The 18,512-nt window shown below is 41.7% G+C and overlaps 1 protein-coding gene across 2 annotated transcripts in view; it reads left to right on the top strand.

Annotated features, from left to right (window-relative positions):
- The window catches only part of Rad18 (RAD18 E3 ubiquitin protein ligase), a 68,376-nt gene extending 50,413 nt beyond the window's left edge, over positions 1-17,963 (top strand). The window contains exons 12-13 of one of the 2 annotated variants that reach the window (XM_021191157.2): positions 9,647-9,709; positions 17,092-17,963. In XM_021191157.2, coding sequence (XP_021046816.1) covers positions 9,647-9,709; positions 17,092-17,191 — 163 coding nt within the window. In that variant the 3' untranslated portion in view covers positions 17,192-17,963. The remainder of the gene's footprint in view (positions 1-9,646; positions 9,710-17,091) is intronic. The other variant, XM_029535144.1, reaches the window with a different exon arrangement.
- The last annotated feature ends 549 nt before the right edge of the window (positions 17,964-18,512 follow it).

Below are 18,512 nucleotides of genomic sequence, written 5' to 3'. Positions count from 1 at the left end.
GAACAGGGTATGAAGGAGATCTGCCTAGGCTAGGTACTAATATTAACTAAAGGTAGGATTAGGGTTTGGCTTTGGTACATTTTATGAGAATAGATGGGATTTTTCAAACCTTAGTCTTTGCCTATAAGAAGGGAATTCTCAGTGTGTATTTCCAGAGCTCTTTGGACTCTGCAGCTATCTCCGTGCACAGTTGCCTTTGCCTTCTGGAAGGGGAGCAGAGCTATGCCTGTGGGCTGTTGTAGTCCAGGCTGGCCTTTAATTTATGGTCATCTTCCTATTTCAGTCTCTTGAGTGCTAGGATTACAGATGGGCGCCATCATCCCCTAGTCAACTTTTTGAACTCTTTATTCCATCTGCTGAGAGACATGGGTGATATTACCATCACTAATGTCCTGTGTATGAGACTTTGTGTAGCTAGAATTTGAACTTTTAGAGTAAGATAGGATCTGTTAGAAGAGTTAATTTATTCAGAGACTCAGTTGACAATTGTGTACTTACTATGGGCCTGACACACTGTTTGTGCATAGTAAGTGTGGGTCAAGGTTTACAAGAAGACATTCAGACTAAGAAAAAGATAGTTGGATAAATACAGTAACTGTGATTGGTGTTTTCCTATGCAAGATATAGGCTGCTGGGGTAAGGGCAGCTGATCTATCTAATGTGGGGACATCAGATTACTGGAATACTAAAGGAGGAGAAAAGCTTTACTAAATAAGTAAAGCAGAACTTTGGAGGCAAGAAGTGGAGAAGAGCATCATTTCCAGTGAGATGGGGAAGCACGTAGGGTGTGTGTGGGCAGTTAGCCTAACACACTCACCTGTGTCTGATGCCCTCCCACCGGGTAAACCGAACTGTTTAAAGTGGATTGCTTCTTATCAAATACTTTCCAAACTTGGGAAATTCTTGTCCCAAAGGTATGTCTGTGTGTGCTGTTTGATTCAATAAAAATGGTTCAATTTTTAAATGTTGGCAGAATTAAATATTCATTGAGAAAAATGAAGAACAAAAAGGAGTAGCTGAGTGTGCTTTTAAGAACACTGAGAAAAGTTGTAGAGGCGGCAGGAACTCATAGTTCCTTCTGACTGTTAGACAGGCAGTTACTGTTTGAATCAATCTAAGCAGGTCTCCAAGGTGGTGGCCAGTTCACAGCTGACTCTAGTTTACTTTTTAAAAAAATCACAATCCCTTCATCCTTGTACTGGTGTAAAAAATTGGATGGGGCAAAAATGATCCATCATTTGCCACCTTTTGCTGTTGGAATTTTGTGTTTTTAACTGGTTGCTTGGGGTTCGTTGTTACAGTCACTGCCACACTACTTGTCTTTTATCAGAAGAGCAGGTATTACAAGGTCTTAGAGACAGTAAGAGCCTGAGGAAAAGGGTGAGCTAGGATAGAACACAAGTGTTTCAAATAGAAAGTATGCTGAGAAGTTGTAAACACAGTATCCGCTTCCGTGGATGAAGGATGGAGGTCTGGGAGCTGATGCCGCTTCCCTAGAGAGATGCTTAAGCCACTCATTCACTCCATCCCTGGCATTCTCCCATTTCAGTGTGAGGATTTCCATCAGCCTGAGTTTTAGACCTCCACTGCCTCCTTGGTTGGTAAGAACTGAATGTTGAAGTTAGGTGAAGAACAGCCATGTGGTGGGTTCTGTTTCCCTGCAGTCGACTGGTTTTAATTCTTACCTTTGCTTAATGACTAGATAGCACTCCGTTATCTCTTCCTGGAATGGTTGTCTGGGTCCCTCATCAGTAGGCAAGGCGGAATTAATTTGTATGACATCTCTGTTCTTTTCCCCTCTCACCCAGATACATTCTGGAACATGGGTACATAGTAAACCGCTGATTTTGCTTGCTTTTATTGACTTTACCGAGTAAGCGTAACACATCACTCTATCTCAGGAATTCAGGCGTTACAGTGATTGCTTTTGTTTGCAGAGGATTTTTTTTTAAATTGATTCTGCAGAAGCCAATTATAGAAGACTTAAAGATGACATTTTGTGCTTTTCTTGCTGTGCACAGCATATTTTAAAAGCATCATTTATAACCTATTATTGGGGGTGTGGGTCACACTGCACATAAAAATACTAAAATATATCAAGAATATTGGAAGCTCAGGGAAAATATGGTTTGGGAGGGATAGTTCTTTCACACATTTATGGTTTAGTGATAATACTTCATTTTTTTAACAATTTTTTTATTAGATATTTCCTTCATTTACATTTCAAATGCTATCCTGAAAGTCCCCTATACCCTCCCCCCGCTTCTTAAAGGAGCAGAGTCTCAGAGACTTTGAGTGAGTAACTGTGCTCCAGTCATGTCAGTGAGAGTTAAAATTTGTGCTCTCCTTGGACAGATCATAACCTGGAGTCATTCTGCTCATGCTGATACAGTGCAGGGCAGTTGATACCCTCCGTTGGTACTGTTGGAAAGAGAACAGGATGGATTTAATTGTAGCTGCTCTAGCTGAACAGAACACATGCTAGTTTTAGTGCTATCTTTGTACTGGACCTCTCCACTCCCGTTATCAGAGGCTTGTCATCCAGTTAGGCTACAGTGATAGGAAATGTTCATCTTTGGAATTTTGGTTATTCTATGATTCCCTGGCATTGGGGGTGGGTGCAGGGTGCTGGGCACAGTTACCTCACATTGTGATCTCCCTGTCTTTTTGTGTTTGGTTGTTATGTGTATGAGATTTTCATTCCTCTGATAGGTCAATATAAAACAAACCAAAGTGACACCTTGTGCTTTTGTTTCTTTGCCCATTTAACTGGAGAGATTTGGTACCTATTTGAAATAGTCAGTATCTGGGTAATTTGATTTCTGTGGTGATTTGAATAGGAATGACCCTTATAGACTCAGGTGTTTGAATACTTGGCCCCCAGAGAGCAACACTATTAGGAGGTATGGCCTTGTTGGAGTAGGTGTGGCCTTGTTGGCAGAAATGTGTCACACTAGGGGGTGGTCTTTGAGGTCTCCTATGCTCAAGGTCTGCCCAGTGTGGGAAACTGACCCCTTCTATTGAATTCTCAGTTCTTTCTCCAGCACTATGTCTGCCTGCATGCTGTCATGCTTCTCACCATAATGAGAATGAACCATGAAACTGTAAGCCAGCCCCAATTGAATGTTTGCCTTTGTAAGAGTATCCCTGATCATGGCAACTCTTCACAGCAGTGAAACCGTAACTAAGACAGTTTCTTTTATATTAGGTAGTTGACATTTCAGAGGTACTGCTTTTGTTTAGGTTTCAAGCTAAGCATAAGCATAAATATTTAATTCTATTTCAAACTTGAATTCTTACAGAGAGCCAAAGAACTCCAATATTTAGAAACAACTTACTGTGTTCTTGTTTCCTTAAAAAGAAAGAAAACACTCATCACATTCATAAGAGTTACTGGCCCAAAAGGAGTGCTTCTCTCCTTAATTCAGAGTTTCCAACTCTTTCCTTCAGTAGACTTAGAAAATAGTAGTATTTTGGTAGTGTGCCAATATTAAAAAAAAAAAAAAAAGTGATGCTGGAGCCTGGAGGTACCTGCCATGCCATGGGCTTCAGCTACCTAGTTGGGTGCTGAGAGTTAGTTCCTGGTGTACCAGCAATCCCCGTGGGCTAGGGAGAGCACACTGCTTGGGAGCTGTGCTGTTACCTGCTTCTTAGTATACCATTGAGTAGTGGCGAGGGAGAGTGTCTGTGGCCACGTAGACTCCTACTGCCTTAGGTAGGAGGAGGACAACTGCGACATTTGATGTCTCCCCAGTTTCTGAGAAAGGACAATTGAAAGAGGAGGATGTGACTTAATCCCACAAGCCCCAATGATAATAAAGCTCTTCAGTTCTCCAAGTTCTCAGAAAGCACCAAGGCCAGATGAATAAAGTTTGAGAGTGTTGAAGTGGAATTGAACAAACAGTTGAGATACTGGAACTAGCAAGTTCATGGGTTTCCATCACTTTTGTGTAACAGCAAAGAAAGCACAGTGAAAGATGGAGTGTTTTTTTTTAAAGAATAATCAGTTCATGTATTAAATGTACGGTTTTCTTTTATCAGTGAGACTGCCAACTCTCCTCTGGTTAGAAAACTTGCTTTAGGATCCAGAGGTAGACATGCTCCACATGGCTGAGAAGCGTGAGATAGAGATCACATCGTTTGCACGTAGAAAGGGGTAGGGGACAGATTAGGGATCAGAAGAGGGGAGCAGACTGACTGTTGCTCTAATGAAATTTGAGTTTGCTTGGCCAACCTCCCTAGATTAGTTGGTCATTTTGGTGGTTTGAATAAGAATGGTCCCTATAGATTCTTGTGTTTGAATGCTTGGCCATAGGGAGTGACACTATTAGATGTGGCCTGAATGCCACTCTGGAGGTGGGGCTTTGGGGTCTCATAAATGTTCAAGTTCCTCCCAGTTTGAAGCACAGCCACCTTCTGCTGTCTATGGATTAAGCTGTAGAACTCTTGTCTCTTCCAGCGCCATGTCCGACTGCAAGATGCCATGCCTCCCTGACTGTAAACTAGCCCTAATTAAATGTTTCCTTACAAGAGCTGCCTTGGTCATGGTTTCTCTTCACTGCAATGAAAGCCCAGACTGTGTCTATTCATGCACTGGGACTACTTTTTAAGCTAAATATGAACTTCATTGCTGTTGTTTTATAAGACTGGATAAATACATTCTTTTTATTACCTGTCACCTGAGGCCTTGTCTTCTTAGTTTTCTAGCTCTGGAGCCCACTGAGCTCTTCTTAGCTGATCTTTATCTATGAAGTTTGCAGTTGGTTATCTAATAAAACCTTATTGATAGAAATGTAAGGAGGTGTGACTAGTACCCCCTTACAGATGAAGAGTGTTTGAGTTCCTACTTCCTCTGGCTGAAGCAACATGGTTAATGGGAAGAAAATGAGCTTGGTATTCCTGTCCTTTGGGGGGGGGGGGCTTTCTGATCCTCTGTCCATCTTGCAGATGGTAAGAAACCTAGAACAGGTCTGCATTAAAGCTAGTGTGTAAGGTAATTATCACAGTGGTTGCTAATAGTAGTTACTCAGAAAAATAGTGACCTTTATCATCACTGATTTTTATAAAAAAAAAAAAAATCCATAAGTGCTCACTATTTTTTTATGCCACTACTAATAGTTATTAATATCAATACTCCACTACTAGAGTATTTTGCATGTAGACTATTGACTCACCCTAAAGAACAGATGACTAGAAATCACACTTTGAGGAAGAGTTCCTGCTGGTGGGCAGCATTTACTGAGAGGTCATTGTCTGGCAGGTTTCGTACCCTTTCATTGAATACTTGATTTGTAGTAAAGGAGGTGGTTTTCTTTTTAATGCTGCATATTCTTAACCACATTCAGATTATTGCCACAGTGAAGATACTTGGAGGCAGGTAACTGTTAGATAATAGAAAATTCCACTTGAAAGTAATCTTTAATCCACAGAATTTTTTTATAGCAGACATTTGTAGTTTCCCTACTGGTACCCTTTGTACCGGCCAAGCTAGATAATTAGGCTCTGGTGATTTTGTACCTGGTGTCATAGAAACAGTGGGAATCAAAAATCAAAGTGGTGCATGTAGTGATCAAGTTTCCTGGGGCAAATTGAAATAGTGCTGTGACAGGGTTTTGGAAAATCCAGGCTCAAACCTGGTTTATGAAAATAGAGGCAACATTGACTGAACAATCACTACGTGCCAACCTCTGTCCTTAACATCTAGTGTGCTGTATTGATCATCTTTAAAATCTCCCTGCAAAATATGTGTCCTGACTATAGATACAGGCTTTGAGGCTTAGAAGGGTTTCAGAACTTGCCTGAGGTTATACATTCAGTGACAGGAACAGGAGTCCCATCTTAGCAATGCTGACAGTCTATGCATGTGTGCCCCACCCCCCAGATAACTTTACATCACAGCTTTGCAGGAATATTTGACATCTTTTCAACTGTGGTAGTAAATCTACTGTTATATGAAATTGTATGCTATAAAGGGAACATGCAAATAGCTTTCTCATTAAAAATAATGTTCAGAGAGCAATACTGAAATTCTCAGCTATTCCAAGGTACATGTACATATAAACGCATTAGCTTATTTTTCTCTAGTTTAAGCTGAGATTAAGGTCTAAAAGGTATGAAAAAATTGAGCCTGCTAGAATCTTGCAGAACCCAGCTTGGGAATTTAGAATTTAAAACTCATGTATTTTTCAATGAGGATTTCTCACGTGTGATCTATATAATGTGCATGATAGCTGGAGAGATGATGACATCAGAGGGCACAATCTCAATACTCTTCCATAGTTATGTTGTAACTTGCATGTGCAAGACCTCTTGTTTTTTCAGCTTCCCAAATTACAATCTTCCAGCTGTTGCACACCTAGCTAGTGAGAGCCAGGAGGGATGATGAACTTGATGCAGAAGTTCCTTGCTTTAGATGTAAAAGTTATGTTTATGTAGGATTGTACGTGCTCTCACCTCAGGCTTATCAGAGTTAGTGATTAAATTTCTCCTGAAGAAGTGTTTTAGATATGTTAATGGTATTTTAGGAGAATATTTTATCTTCAAGGCATATTAAAAAGACTAAGTGTTCAAAAATATGAATTGCTTCTGTGTACAGGAAAGAAATCTTTGAGTGATAATTTTAGTAACACTGAAATTTGTTCCCTTTGTAAAATCCTAATAATGAACTGTCTGCTTAGTATCTGACACCTGGCTTTCGAGAAGGACATGGTAAGTACATTCCTTTCGACAGGTTTGTACAGTTTTCTCTGTGTTGCCATGTGTTCCTGCCAGCTCTTAGTAGTTATTGATGACAGAAGTTGAAGTAGTAGATGTAGCATCAACCCAGAAACTTCCTAGCTGGTAAACTTGATACTTTGTATCTGTCAGGTTTTGATTTTAGTATCCTTTCATGAGTTTCTAAGATGTAGTGGAAAGAAACTAGTAGGAATCAGGACACTGGGGGCTACTATCATGGCTGAACACTAGTATTAAAGGCAGGGGAAACAACTAGGTGTCCTTTGGGAATCTGCCATCTGTTTTCCATGGATGCATCATTGTAGAAGCCTCTCAAGTGTATGCTATGTGTTCTGCACATACTATATTTCCTTTAGCAAACTAGTGACCATCCTGCTTACTTACCTGGAACCACAGATGCCTTGCAACCTTTTTTTTTTTTTTTTTAACCGTCTTGTAAAGTGTCTTCTGTGGAAGAGTTATTGGACAAGAAGCAGACTACTCTCTCCTTTGACTATGTGACATGAGCCAGAAGTACAGTCAAGTAATCTCCCCAACTTCCAGAAATACTGCCATAGACTTTGTCCAGGAAGTGCTGAGGAAAACTTGAAAAGAACAGTTACTGCATAATAAGGAGGAGCCAGAGTTGAGATTTTGTGCTAGAAAGGTTTAAAACTATGTCCGTGAGAATGGCAGTGGCATTGGGCATGACCCAGTGAGGATCCGTGTGGGTCTGCCTCCCAGAGAGTAATGAAGTTAGTGAATCAGCTAGATGACCTGGAGGGCTTTCTGCTTTGCTTCTCCTTTTCTAATAAAAGCTCCATTTCAGTAGTTGTTTAATAGGAAAGGTTTCTCGTGTTGGGTGAAATTTACTGCTGAAGCGTTCGTTGTTGTAGAGGACACCTAACTTTTGAAGGGGGTGCATTTCTCAGTGGGAAAAAAGAGTAGTCACTTGGGGTACTATGGCAGGCTATGTCATGGGTTCCCAACACAGGGACCTAAAGGAACAATTGCAGTTCATATGTAGATAAGGCAGAATTGACTGCAAACAAGTCAGTATTCTATGTATGTGTGTGCTGTCATTTTAAAAATTGTATGTGTGTAGTGCTATGAGAATAAACACAACTAAAGTATTGCGAAGTCACATCTGTTCCTCATCATTATGGGTATTTTTCAAGCCACAAATACCTGAAATTGTTATTACCAGTGAGCTTCTTGTTCTCAAATGCTCAGGAAAGGTGCTAGAAGGTTGGAGGCATACATGCAGTGTGACTGAACGCCCTAGACCCTGCACGAGGCTCTTGAGAATGTAGAGGACTTGGGGCACCACGTGGGATGAGGGAGACATTTGGGGCACCACATGGGATGAGGGAGACATTTGGGGCATCACGTGGGATGAGGGAGACATTTGGGGCACCATGTGGGATGAGGGAGACATTTGGGGCACCACGTGGGATGAGGGAGACATTTGGGGCACCATGTNTGGGGCACCATGTGGGATGAGGGAGACATTTGGGGCACCACGTGGGATGAGGGAGACATTTGGGGCACCATGTGGGATGAGGGAGACATTTGGGGTACCACGTGGGATGAGGGAGACATTTGGGGCACCACGTGGGATGAGGGAGACACTTGGTGCAGAGCTGTGTTTGGTGATCTCTGGGGTCTCTTTGGTCTAAACATCGGAGACAAATGCTGCGTCAGTGTGGCTTGTCAGAAATGGTTGGAAGTGCTTCATTGATACTTTATTTTTTTAAAGAATTATTTATTTAATATATGTGAGTACACTGTAGCTGTCTTCAGACACACCAGAAGAGGGCATCAGATCCCATTACAGATGGTTGTGAGCCACCATGTGTATGCTGGAAATTGAACTCAGGACCTCTGGAAGAGCAGTCAGTGCTCTTAACAACTGAGTCATCTCTTCAGCCCCTCATTGACACTTTAAGCCTTCATAATTTAAAGCTTTTGTTATTTATTAGTATATCATTAGAGAATTATTAGCATTTAGTATTTTTAACCTTGTTTTTCACCTTAGGCTTCCTCATTCTGCTAAGTGACTTTAGTTTTTGAATGTCCCATTTGGTTCCCATGACATTCAGTGTAGAATTTCTAGAGAAGTGTGTTTGATACTGGTAGACACGTGGGTTTTCTAAAGTAACTTTTATTGAAAAGATGGGAATGAGATGCTAAAGCCTTCAGACAGTTTTACTTTTAAAGGAATAATTCATGCCTCCCGACAAGCTTGTTTTCCATGCACCACCGGAGAGTGGCATTTTAAGCTAGGTCACATTTCTATAACACACTTCCGTTATTAGCTTAGCTCTCTTGCTTTACTTTATGTTGGTTACCAAGAGACTAAAAGCCACTTAGAGAGTTATCGCTTTTGAATCTCATCACTAGAATTTAGTTTTTAAAGCACATTTTTTCTCTTTTCCTTTTTGATAGTGCTGGGAACTGATAAAATGTCATTTGATCTTTGATTGGCATAAGAGATTAAAGAGTCTCATGTTACTGTTCTGTCTAGACTCAGGTTTTGTGTTGAGGGATTTATTTAAGCTTTCTTCATAGTTCTCATCATTGCTAATTCATGACAGGCCTTTACAGCTTTTTGAAATTTATTTGGCATATAATTGGACCAATTTGGTGAGGTTGCACATAGGAATGTGGCTGTGCAACTATCCTCACAGTGCTGATGGTGAACATGCCCACTGTTCCGTACCCCTGTGGATGGTGAACATGCCCACTGTTCTGTACCCCTGTCGATGGTGAACATACCCACTGTTCCGTATCCTTGTGGATGGTGAACATGCCTACCGTTCAGTGTCTCCTGTGCCATTTTGCCCATCTCCCAGTCCCCATCGCCCAGGGCTCATGTTTGGATTAGGACAGACCTCACAAGGTGTGGCATTGCTGACACGTGTCCTTTTAGTTCCAGTTCAGACATCATAAGAGATCTTCTGGAAGAAGAGGAAGCCTGGGAAGCGGCTCACAAGTGAGTGCCCATGATCATCAAACGTGTGTACTTCTGGCCTGAGAAACGAGAGTTCTCTAGAGCTGATTTTTATACAAACAGTTGTGCTTTCTGCTGTAAGAGAATACCAGTCCAGGTGGAAGGCTCTGCTGTGTTTCTTGTTTGTGTGTTCTTTCTCACTGTGGAAGTGGAGTCCTCACATAGCAACAAGTTACTTGTGTGATGTCAGGTCTATGTCCACATTATTTCTTTGGACAGTGACAGTCTGTCCAAGTCTCAGAGCACATAAATATCCTCCCTGCTTCTGACTGCCTGCTTCTGCTTCATTCCTCCCCCACTTGTCTGGAGCCACTCCCTTTGTCCTTCTTTGTCTTACACAGACAGACATTCCCTCTCAACTGGGTCTTTCTCATTTTGTTCTCAGTGTGTGGTGGGAGCCTTTGTAGCCACAGGTAATTCTCCTTCTGTAGGTGATATCAACTGGCAGTTTGTTTCTTTATCTTCCATTTTTGCCCTTTGAAGGCTTCCAGACTGCTAAATCCAGAGGTCATTTTCAGAATTCACTTTCCTTGCCTCATTAGCAGTACTTTTATACCAAGCAGAAAGATTGGAAATTAGTCCTTCTCAGCAAGTGTCAAGTTTGAGGCCAGCCTGGGCTACATGAGACTCTGTCTTTTGTTTTTTGGTTTTTTGTTTTTGTTTTTGTGACAGGGTTTCTCTGTATAGTCCTGGCTGTCCTGGAACTCACTTTGTAGTCCAGGCAGGCATCGAACTCAGAAATCCACCTGTCTCTGCCTCCCAAGTGCCGGGATTAAAGGCGTGTGCCACCATGCCCGCGAGACTCCGTCTTATAAATGATGATGATGGTGGCAGCTACATGAGACCCTGTCTTAAAGGTGGTGGTGGTAGCAGTGTTTTTAAGAGAAATAGAACAACTTTAAAGTGGATTAAAATGCTGCAATAGAAGATATCTGGATAACACCAAAGAAACCAGAGATGATGGAATAGAGAAATGACAACAAAGAAAGAGCCACACAAATTCTGTTTTGTGGGTGATTGCAGGAATGGGCTATACAACCTAATTAAGTTAGACACTGTAGAACAGATTGAAAAAGATATATACTATATGCCTTTGCTTTCCCTACAAAGAACGATTTTATAATTCTAAGACACTGATACATTGAAAACAAAAGAATAGAAAATGATATGCCATAGACATTTCAAACAGGGCTAACATGTTAGTGTCAGACAAGGAGACTTGAAGGTAATAGAGCCAAAGACATAATGCTTGAAAAGGTCAGTCTATCAAGAAGACAAAATGATTAAGAACATGTATACATGTAACAAGAGTCACAGACTACATGAAGCAAAAAATGATGGATGGAAAGCCACCACAGACAACAAGGAGGAAAATTTCACCATCACCACCGTTACTCCTCTAACAACCGAAAGAAAAACCGTATGGCTGTGGATTCTGCCGTGTTCACCTCACGCCCTTCGTGGCGAGAGGGCCATGTGCTGCAGTGCGCTGCGGAGCTGTGTGCTGATGCTGCTCCTCTCTCCAGTGTCTTCCTGCCTTCCTCAGAATAGTGTGGTAAAGCAGGAAAACTTGGCAGTTCTCTGGCTCTGTGAGTCTTTCATGTCCTCCAGGTGCCAGCTAGCGCGTCTCCGCTCTTCTAAAGTGCTGTCTGTCAGGAGTGGCATTCAGACACAGACCTCCCTGGGATCTCATGCTCATCTGTTTGTCTTGTTTAGTTTTGCCTTTGATTTTCTAGGTACCGTTTCCCAAAGTACAGTTTTTAGTTTTGATGAAATGTATTATGTCTGTTTTATTATTTTTGTCCAACCTAGGAAACCTTTTCCCAACCCAAAATCACCAAGATTTTTTTTTTCTTTTTGTTTTTTATGGCTTAGAAGTATTAGGTTTTGCATTAAGGTTTGTAACCTATTTCAGGCACATTTTTCAGAGAGTCACAAGTGTGGAGATAACTGTGCTTCAGTGGTTCTTTTTGGCACGAGGCTTTCCCATTGCTACAGCGCTAAGCATTGAAGAGATGGCTGTGTCTGTTTCGTGTGTACATGTGTTTCTGGAATCACCTTTGTGTTCTATTAAGCATAAAGATATCTTTTAAATACTTTGTTAGTTGCTGTTCAGTAATGTTTTAAATCAGTAATGTGAGACTTTTAAAATAAATGTAATGGTTGATACTAGAGTTCATTTGTTGTTGTATTTCTTTTGATAAATGTATAAGGTGGCAGAGGAAGGAATAGCACGTGCCCTAGCTGCCATGGCCTGGTATAAAGTTGAGATGAGCCTGGGACCAGGCTGCCTGTGCTTATTTCCCCTTGACATGTAGGCTCTGCTGAACTCTTCTAGTCTTAGAATCTGTGATAACCCATTGCAGAGCTGGACTATCCTGGTAAAGAGTGTCGATCCACACAGGACTCTCGCATCACGTACTCGGTAGCTTAAACCATAGAATTGTGTTTTTCTGCAGCTCTAGAGACTGGAAGTCAATGTTATGGTGGTGATAGAATTGATCACTGAATACTGCTGAACCCAGAAAGTGTACAAAATACAAAATTTAAAAACCAATCCTCAGAGTTCAAATAAACCCTTCTCATCTATTTGTGGGCATGATACTTCTTTCTCCAAACAATATCTCTGGATTGACTCTATTGGTATACCCTCTGAATGGGAGTTTGGCCAAGGTTCAACTTTATTCTTTTATTAAACTGTAGCTCTGGGTTGAGTTTGGCAAACCATGGCCTATGAGCCAGATCTGCTCCACTGTCTGATTTTGTTAATAAAGTTTTGTTTTGTTTTGTTTTGTTTTTTAAGAACATAGTCATACATTCCTTTAGCCATTGGTTCACATTGCTTCTCTGTTGTTCTGTGTTACAACAGAGTCAAGTAGTTGCAGCAGACTGAGTTGTCAAAGCCATAAGTATTTAGACCACTAAAGAAATTTTGCTAGCCCTTATTCTAAATCAGAAGAATCTAAACCATTTGGTTAAGTACACTACTGGCTGGAAACTTTTACTATGACCCACCCTGGCAAAAGTGGGGGAGTATTAGGAATCCCTGTAAGTTTTATAAAAATTTCTTTAGCACTCTTGCATCTGACCCTTCTGGGTAAGAAGACTGGATAAATGTGGGAGATCATTTAAACAGAGGTGACATTCAAACTAATAGGAAAGGGTCCACTGAGTTTGTGGAGGGGAAGGGTACTAACATAGATGCCTGAACGGAGGACCTTGTAGACAGAAAGAGAATGGTGGACTCTGACCTTCAAAGCAGTCCATGGATGGCTCCTCACCCTGAAAGATGCCATTGTGAGAGTCTCCCAGATGGCTGCAGCTGCCTTGGGTTTTCCTGCCTGCTCCCCTGTCAGATGTCCAGGAACATATTTTGGTCTTCATTCATCGTGGCCTCCTGAACCTGTTGAGCAGATCCTGCCCTTTCTCCCCAGAAGCCTGTTACTGCCTCCAGATGAGAACGATTTCACCATTCTCATACTGTTGCTCAGTCGTCTCACCCCACAGATGGCATGTCCAGACAGTCTTAAAAAACTAGGAGTGGATTTGGTTTTTTAAACTAAGAAATTATCTTGATGTATACTAACTAGCCGGCCAGTCTTGTAGGAAGTGTCATCCTCCTATAAGATGTCATTTTGTGGGAAACCAGCAGTTATAAATACTACTTTCTCTTCATGAGTGCTACTTGTATGAAAGCCAGGTGTTAATGTCCCTTCCTCCCAGAAACATGACTAACACACTAGTGGTAATCATTACCAACTTTAAGAATTCAAAGAAACACCACTGGTAGATCATGAGGCCCCCAGACAATTATGGAGAGCTCTCCAGATCAAAGCTGGCTTTTGTTACTTGGGGAAAGCTTTCTTGAGGAATGTGAATGGTAGTGTATGCCCCTGCTGTTCCTAAAATAAGAACCATCCAGTTATTTGTCTTTGACCTTAGCTTGGGTAGGTGTTACTGTCTTGCTTCTGGAAGGTACTGAGACACTGTGGAGATTCCTAGAGTGCACTAACGCCAATTTCTGTCAGTTGGTCACAGTGGCTAATGAACCTCAGTTTTCCAGAAGGCCACGCTGGTACAGAAACTGGGTAGATATCGATGGGAGACATATGTCTAAGAGTCTAGCTTTTCTGCTTGTTCTGACTGCTCTTGGTGAGCATGTGTCTAGGCTAGTACCGGTCTTTAAAAAGTTTGCCAGCACAGTGCTGGCCTGTTGTGGTGTCACCTTGTGGGAACCAGGCCTGGAGCAGCTCAGGTGTCTCTGGTGCTCTCTGCCTCTGCCTGTGCTGAAACACAAACCGCTTTCTGCAGAAGCCTGTTGCCCTCTCTGGTGTTTGTGAAGCTGCCGGGCCAACTAATCGTTTGCCCCTGGTTCTCTTAGGCCTTTCCTAATTCTTGACATATTCTCGATGCCTTCGAATGTATGAGCGCCAACAGCTGTGTTTCCATTTTGTACTTTGTATTCATGGTCCCCTTGTCGAGTTTTTACTCCTGCACATGTTAAATGGATCCAGCTTGGCAGCGGTTGATGGTGTTTGTCTGATGTAAAACGCTTCCTTTAATATTTCTTACGTTATTTCTTAAGTGTATGAGCCATCAATCCTCTCAGCTTTTGTCTGTGAAGTCTTTTCTTAGCTTTCATCTTTAAAAGCTGGTTTTGCTGGGAGCAGATTCTAGGTTGACAGTTTTTCTTCTGGCACTTTTAAGTCACCACTGCATCCCCTCAAGGCCTGTCTGGTTTCTGATGTGAAGCCTGCTGGAAATCTTATTTATCCCTCTATGGAATGGTCCTTTTTCTCTGTCTGCCTCCAAAGATTTTCAGCACTTTGAATATGTATCTAGGTGTTTTCTGTTTGTTATTTGTTAATGGGGGCAGGGCTAACTACCTTTAGTCTTTATTTGATGTCTTTAATTGATTTTTAGAAAACTCAGCTGTATAATTAATTTTCCAGTCATTTCTTCTTCAGGGATTCTAGTCATGTACACACACATAAAATTTTTTTTCAGTTTTAATATGGACTTAAAATTATTTTTACTTACATGTATGTATGTGTGTAAGAGGATGTGTGTGCAGGTTGTGGGTGCAGAGGGCGTTGAATCCCCTGGAACTGGAGTTAAAGGTGATTAAGAGCTACCTTAAGTGTTCAGGGGCAAGCGCTCTTAACCACTGAGCCATCTCTTCAGCCCCCAGTTTGGATGGTTTCTACTGATATATCTTTTAAATTTTCTGAATCATTCATCAGTTTTATACTTTTTACTTGATTGTCCTTTGAAGAAGCATTTCTTCTCTGATGCTTTAGAACTCTTCAGTGTTTCCATTTGATTTGTTCATATCATCTCCATATCTGTGGGAATTCTCTGGATGTTCCTTGCCTTTTGTGTTAGAGCCCTCAATGTATACCACTGGTCATAATTATATCATGTGGTCTGGTGGATCCAGTATTTGGGCTGCCTCTGCACCAGTTGCTTTGTGCATGGCAGTAGGTAGGGTCTCTTTCTTGATTGTTCTTTGTCTTCATTTTTAGCCTAAGACTGAACATACTGTGTAGGATGCCTGAGACTGAGCTAAATAGTGTTTGTGCCTAGACAGCCTACTTCTGTCTGACCATTAGTGTGTGGAGTTGAGACAGGTGATTTGGGAGTTGACCTGGTTGGGTTCTAGTGGTTGCTCTGGCTGCCTCGGCCAAAGAATCCGTGAAATCATCAGCTCTTGTTTTTCCATCAGAAACTCAGAGATTTTTGTCTGAGTTCCAGGGACCAGTGCATACCTGTTCTTCACAGAAGAGAAGCATCCTGGGAGGGAGGCATGCTTTCTGCCTCGCTCATGGCTGTCTCAATAGGCACTCCTGTTTCTGGCCTATCCTAGGCTTCCTCTTGAGTACCCAGCAGAAGAGTAAGGCTTATAAGTCCGTGTGGACTCACGTGTTTGTGTTGTACTTAAGAACCCAAGCCAGCCTGGCCTACATTGTTTCAGGTGAGCCAGAGCTACATAATAAGACCTATCTCAACAAAACAAACAATAGCAGCAACAAAGTTAATAGTAAAAATAAAATAAAATAAGAAATATGTGCTTAGTATGTTAAAGCCCAGGATTCCTTTCATTCCCAACATCAAAATAAACGAAGAGAGAAGGAACTCCCAAGAAGTTTGGCTGAGTGCACAGCATACCTCTTGCTCGCTCCCTCCCCCCTCTCTCTATCTCTCTGTCTCTGTCTGTCTCTGTCTCTCTCGTTATCTGATGTTCTGCCCAAAGTAAGGGAATTTGTATGGCCCATCTATCTGTGGAGTGGAACTTGGTTTTTTTCCTTTGGGTTTTGTTTGAGATATGTGTGTGTGTGTGTGTGTGTGTGTGTGTGTGTGTGTGTGTGTGTATGTATGTATGTATGTCAGAGAGCCAGGCAGGATTTCTCACTGGCCTAGAACTCAATAAGTAAGGCCTGTTGTCAGTGAGCCTCAGTCCAGGCCAGCCCTGGGATTACAGGAGCTTGGCTTTTGAATGTAGGTTTGCCCTAGTGAGGGTCTCTGTACTGTGAAGAGACACCATGGCCATGGCTACTCTTACAAAGGAGGGCGCTTAAGTGGGGCAGGCTTACAGTTTCAGAGGGTTAGTCTGTTATCATGGCAGGAAGCATGGCAGCACGCAGGCAGACACGGTGCTGGAGAAGGAGCTGAGAGCTCTGCATCTGAACCTGCAGGCAACAGGAAGAGAGCCAACACTGGACCTGCCTGGGGCTTTTGAAACCTCAAAGTCCACCCCCCACACTCCCAGTGACACATTTCCTCCTACAAGGCCACACCTCTTAATCCTTCTACTACTACTACTACTGCTACTACCTGATGACTAAGCATTCAATTCTGGGAGCCTCTGGGGGCCATTCTTGTTCAGACCACCACCGAGTTCTAGGGAAGGAACTCAAGATCTCCATGACTTAGCTATCTCCCCAGCTCTGGTATTTTGAGACCAAGTCTGGATATAGTATTTGTACTTTCTTCCAGGATGGCCTAGAACTCACAGTGTAGGCCAGGATGTAGTCAAAAGCACCTTTTCCTTCCTCTGCCTCCCCAGTGCTAGAATTACAGATATACCACTGTACACAGCTTTTTAAAGCTATGTGGGTCTTTGATTCAAGGGAAAGACAAGAGTCTTTTCTTTGGTCTTTATAAATTCATTGTTCTCATACTTAACAAAATAAGGATAATATAGTAATAATTCAAATTATAAGTTTGTCTTTAGAAGAGAGGCAACTGGATTTTAACGAAGTCATGTATGTGAAAGTAACTGCTTAGTATACTAGGAGTTCCCACGGAGTAATGACCGTTGTTTTCTGATATGCCATTTCTTTTCTTTTTTTCTTTTTTTTCAGAAATGATCAAAACAGAGAAGTAAGCCCACAACAGACTCGCCGCACTAGAGCCACTGAATGTGTTGAGATTGAACCGAGAAACAAGCGGAATAAGAATTAGTATGGCTCTGTGCCAGCTTTTCCGTACAGTGACCTGAATAGGATATTTTGATTGCCATGTGTGGTTTCATATTTAACAATATCCAAGGAAGATTTTTAAGTCTAAATGTTATAGTTAATTTATTTTCATTTTTCTTTGCCTTCCCGAACAACAACAACAAAACAAACACACGCCAAAAAAAAAACAAAAAAAGAAAAGTTCTATAATGATTCATCTTGGTCAATTGGTCCCTTCCTTTCCTTTAAGATATTTCTCCCCTAAAGTTACATTCACCAGCTTTGCACAGAGTATGCATTCCTTAGCGGGAGTGGTTTCCTTGGTTTGACTTCTCTATTTCAGGATGTTTTTAAATCATTTTTCAGTTTTTTCCACTGGGGAACAAACCCCAGAAGCAGCTCCTTTTCATCCTCTTGACAGTAGCAAGCCTGCCACTGAGGGTATACATGCTCTTGTCCTAACCACACGCCCTTGGTGGGAGTGCCTGCTGCCAGGCCACCATCAGTTACTGCTTAGTACCCAAGTTGAATGCATTTGTTAGACACGCCTGTGTTTACATATAGAGTAGGTTTATAATGAGGGGGAAAAGTTTGTTTTATGGTTTTTGAAAAGACAGGGAAGTTAGTATTGTGCTTTAAGGGAACAGTCACAGTGACTGAAACATATGTATGTTCTTCTGAAGTGGCACTTAAAAGTTACCACTCTTAGTATTTTTCCACTGGGGTCAGGCAGATCTCTAACACTTTGAATCCCAGCTGTTAAACAAACAAACAAACAAAAAAGTGGAATAAATGGTTTTTATCAATGAATATACAGTTTGTAATGTCCTTGAAACAGTGTCTTGTGAGTATTTGAATAGGGTCTATAAAATTTTATATTGTGTTTGTCATAAGATTTGTTTCTGTGTGAAAAATGCCTTCACTTCCCATTTTCACCTGCCTTTGTTTGGCCTTTCAAAGCCATCCTGCCCCTATGTCAACCCCTCAGACACATGACCTTATACTCGCCGCAGCACATACGGCTGCGTTACAACGACAAGTCTCTCTGATGGGAAAACTGGCCTCTCTCCAGAGAGTAGCTCTGTGGACATGGGCTTTTTGGTGTGCTTTGGAACTTATGGTGTCTCTCTCTCTCTCTCTCTCTCTCTCTCTCTCTCTCTCTCTCTCTCTCTCTCTCTCTCTCCATACACACACACTAACTGTTTAGCTACTATATAATTAAATTTTGTTACCATTATGAGTTGCAGTGTAAATATCTGTGTTTGATGGCCTTACACATATCTATCTGTCTGTCTGTCTGTCTGTCTGTCTGTCTCTCTCTCTCT

Source organism: Mus pahari, chromosome 2, assembly GCF_900095145.1.
Source record: "Mus pahari chromosome 2, PAHARI_EIJ_v1.1, whole genome shotgun sequence".
Lineage (NCBI taxonomy): Eukaryota > Metazoa > Chordata > Mammalia > Rodentia > Muridae > Mus > Mus pahari.
Note: the sequence above shows the minus strand (reverse complement) of the source record. Positions and strands in the feature narration are given on the sequence as shown.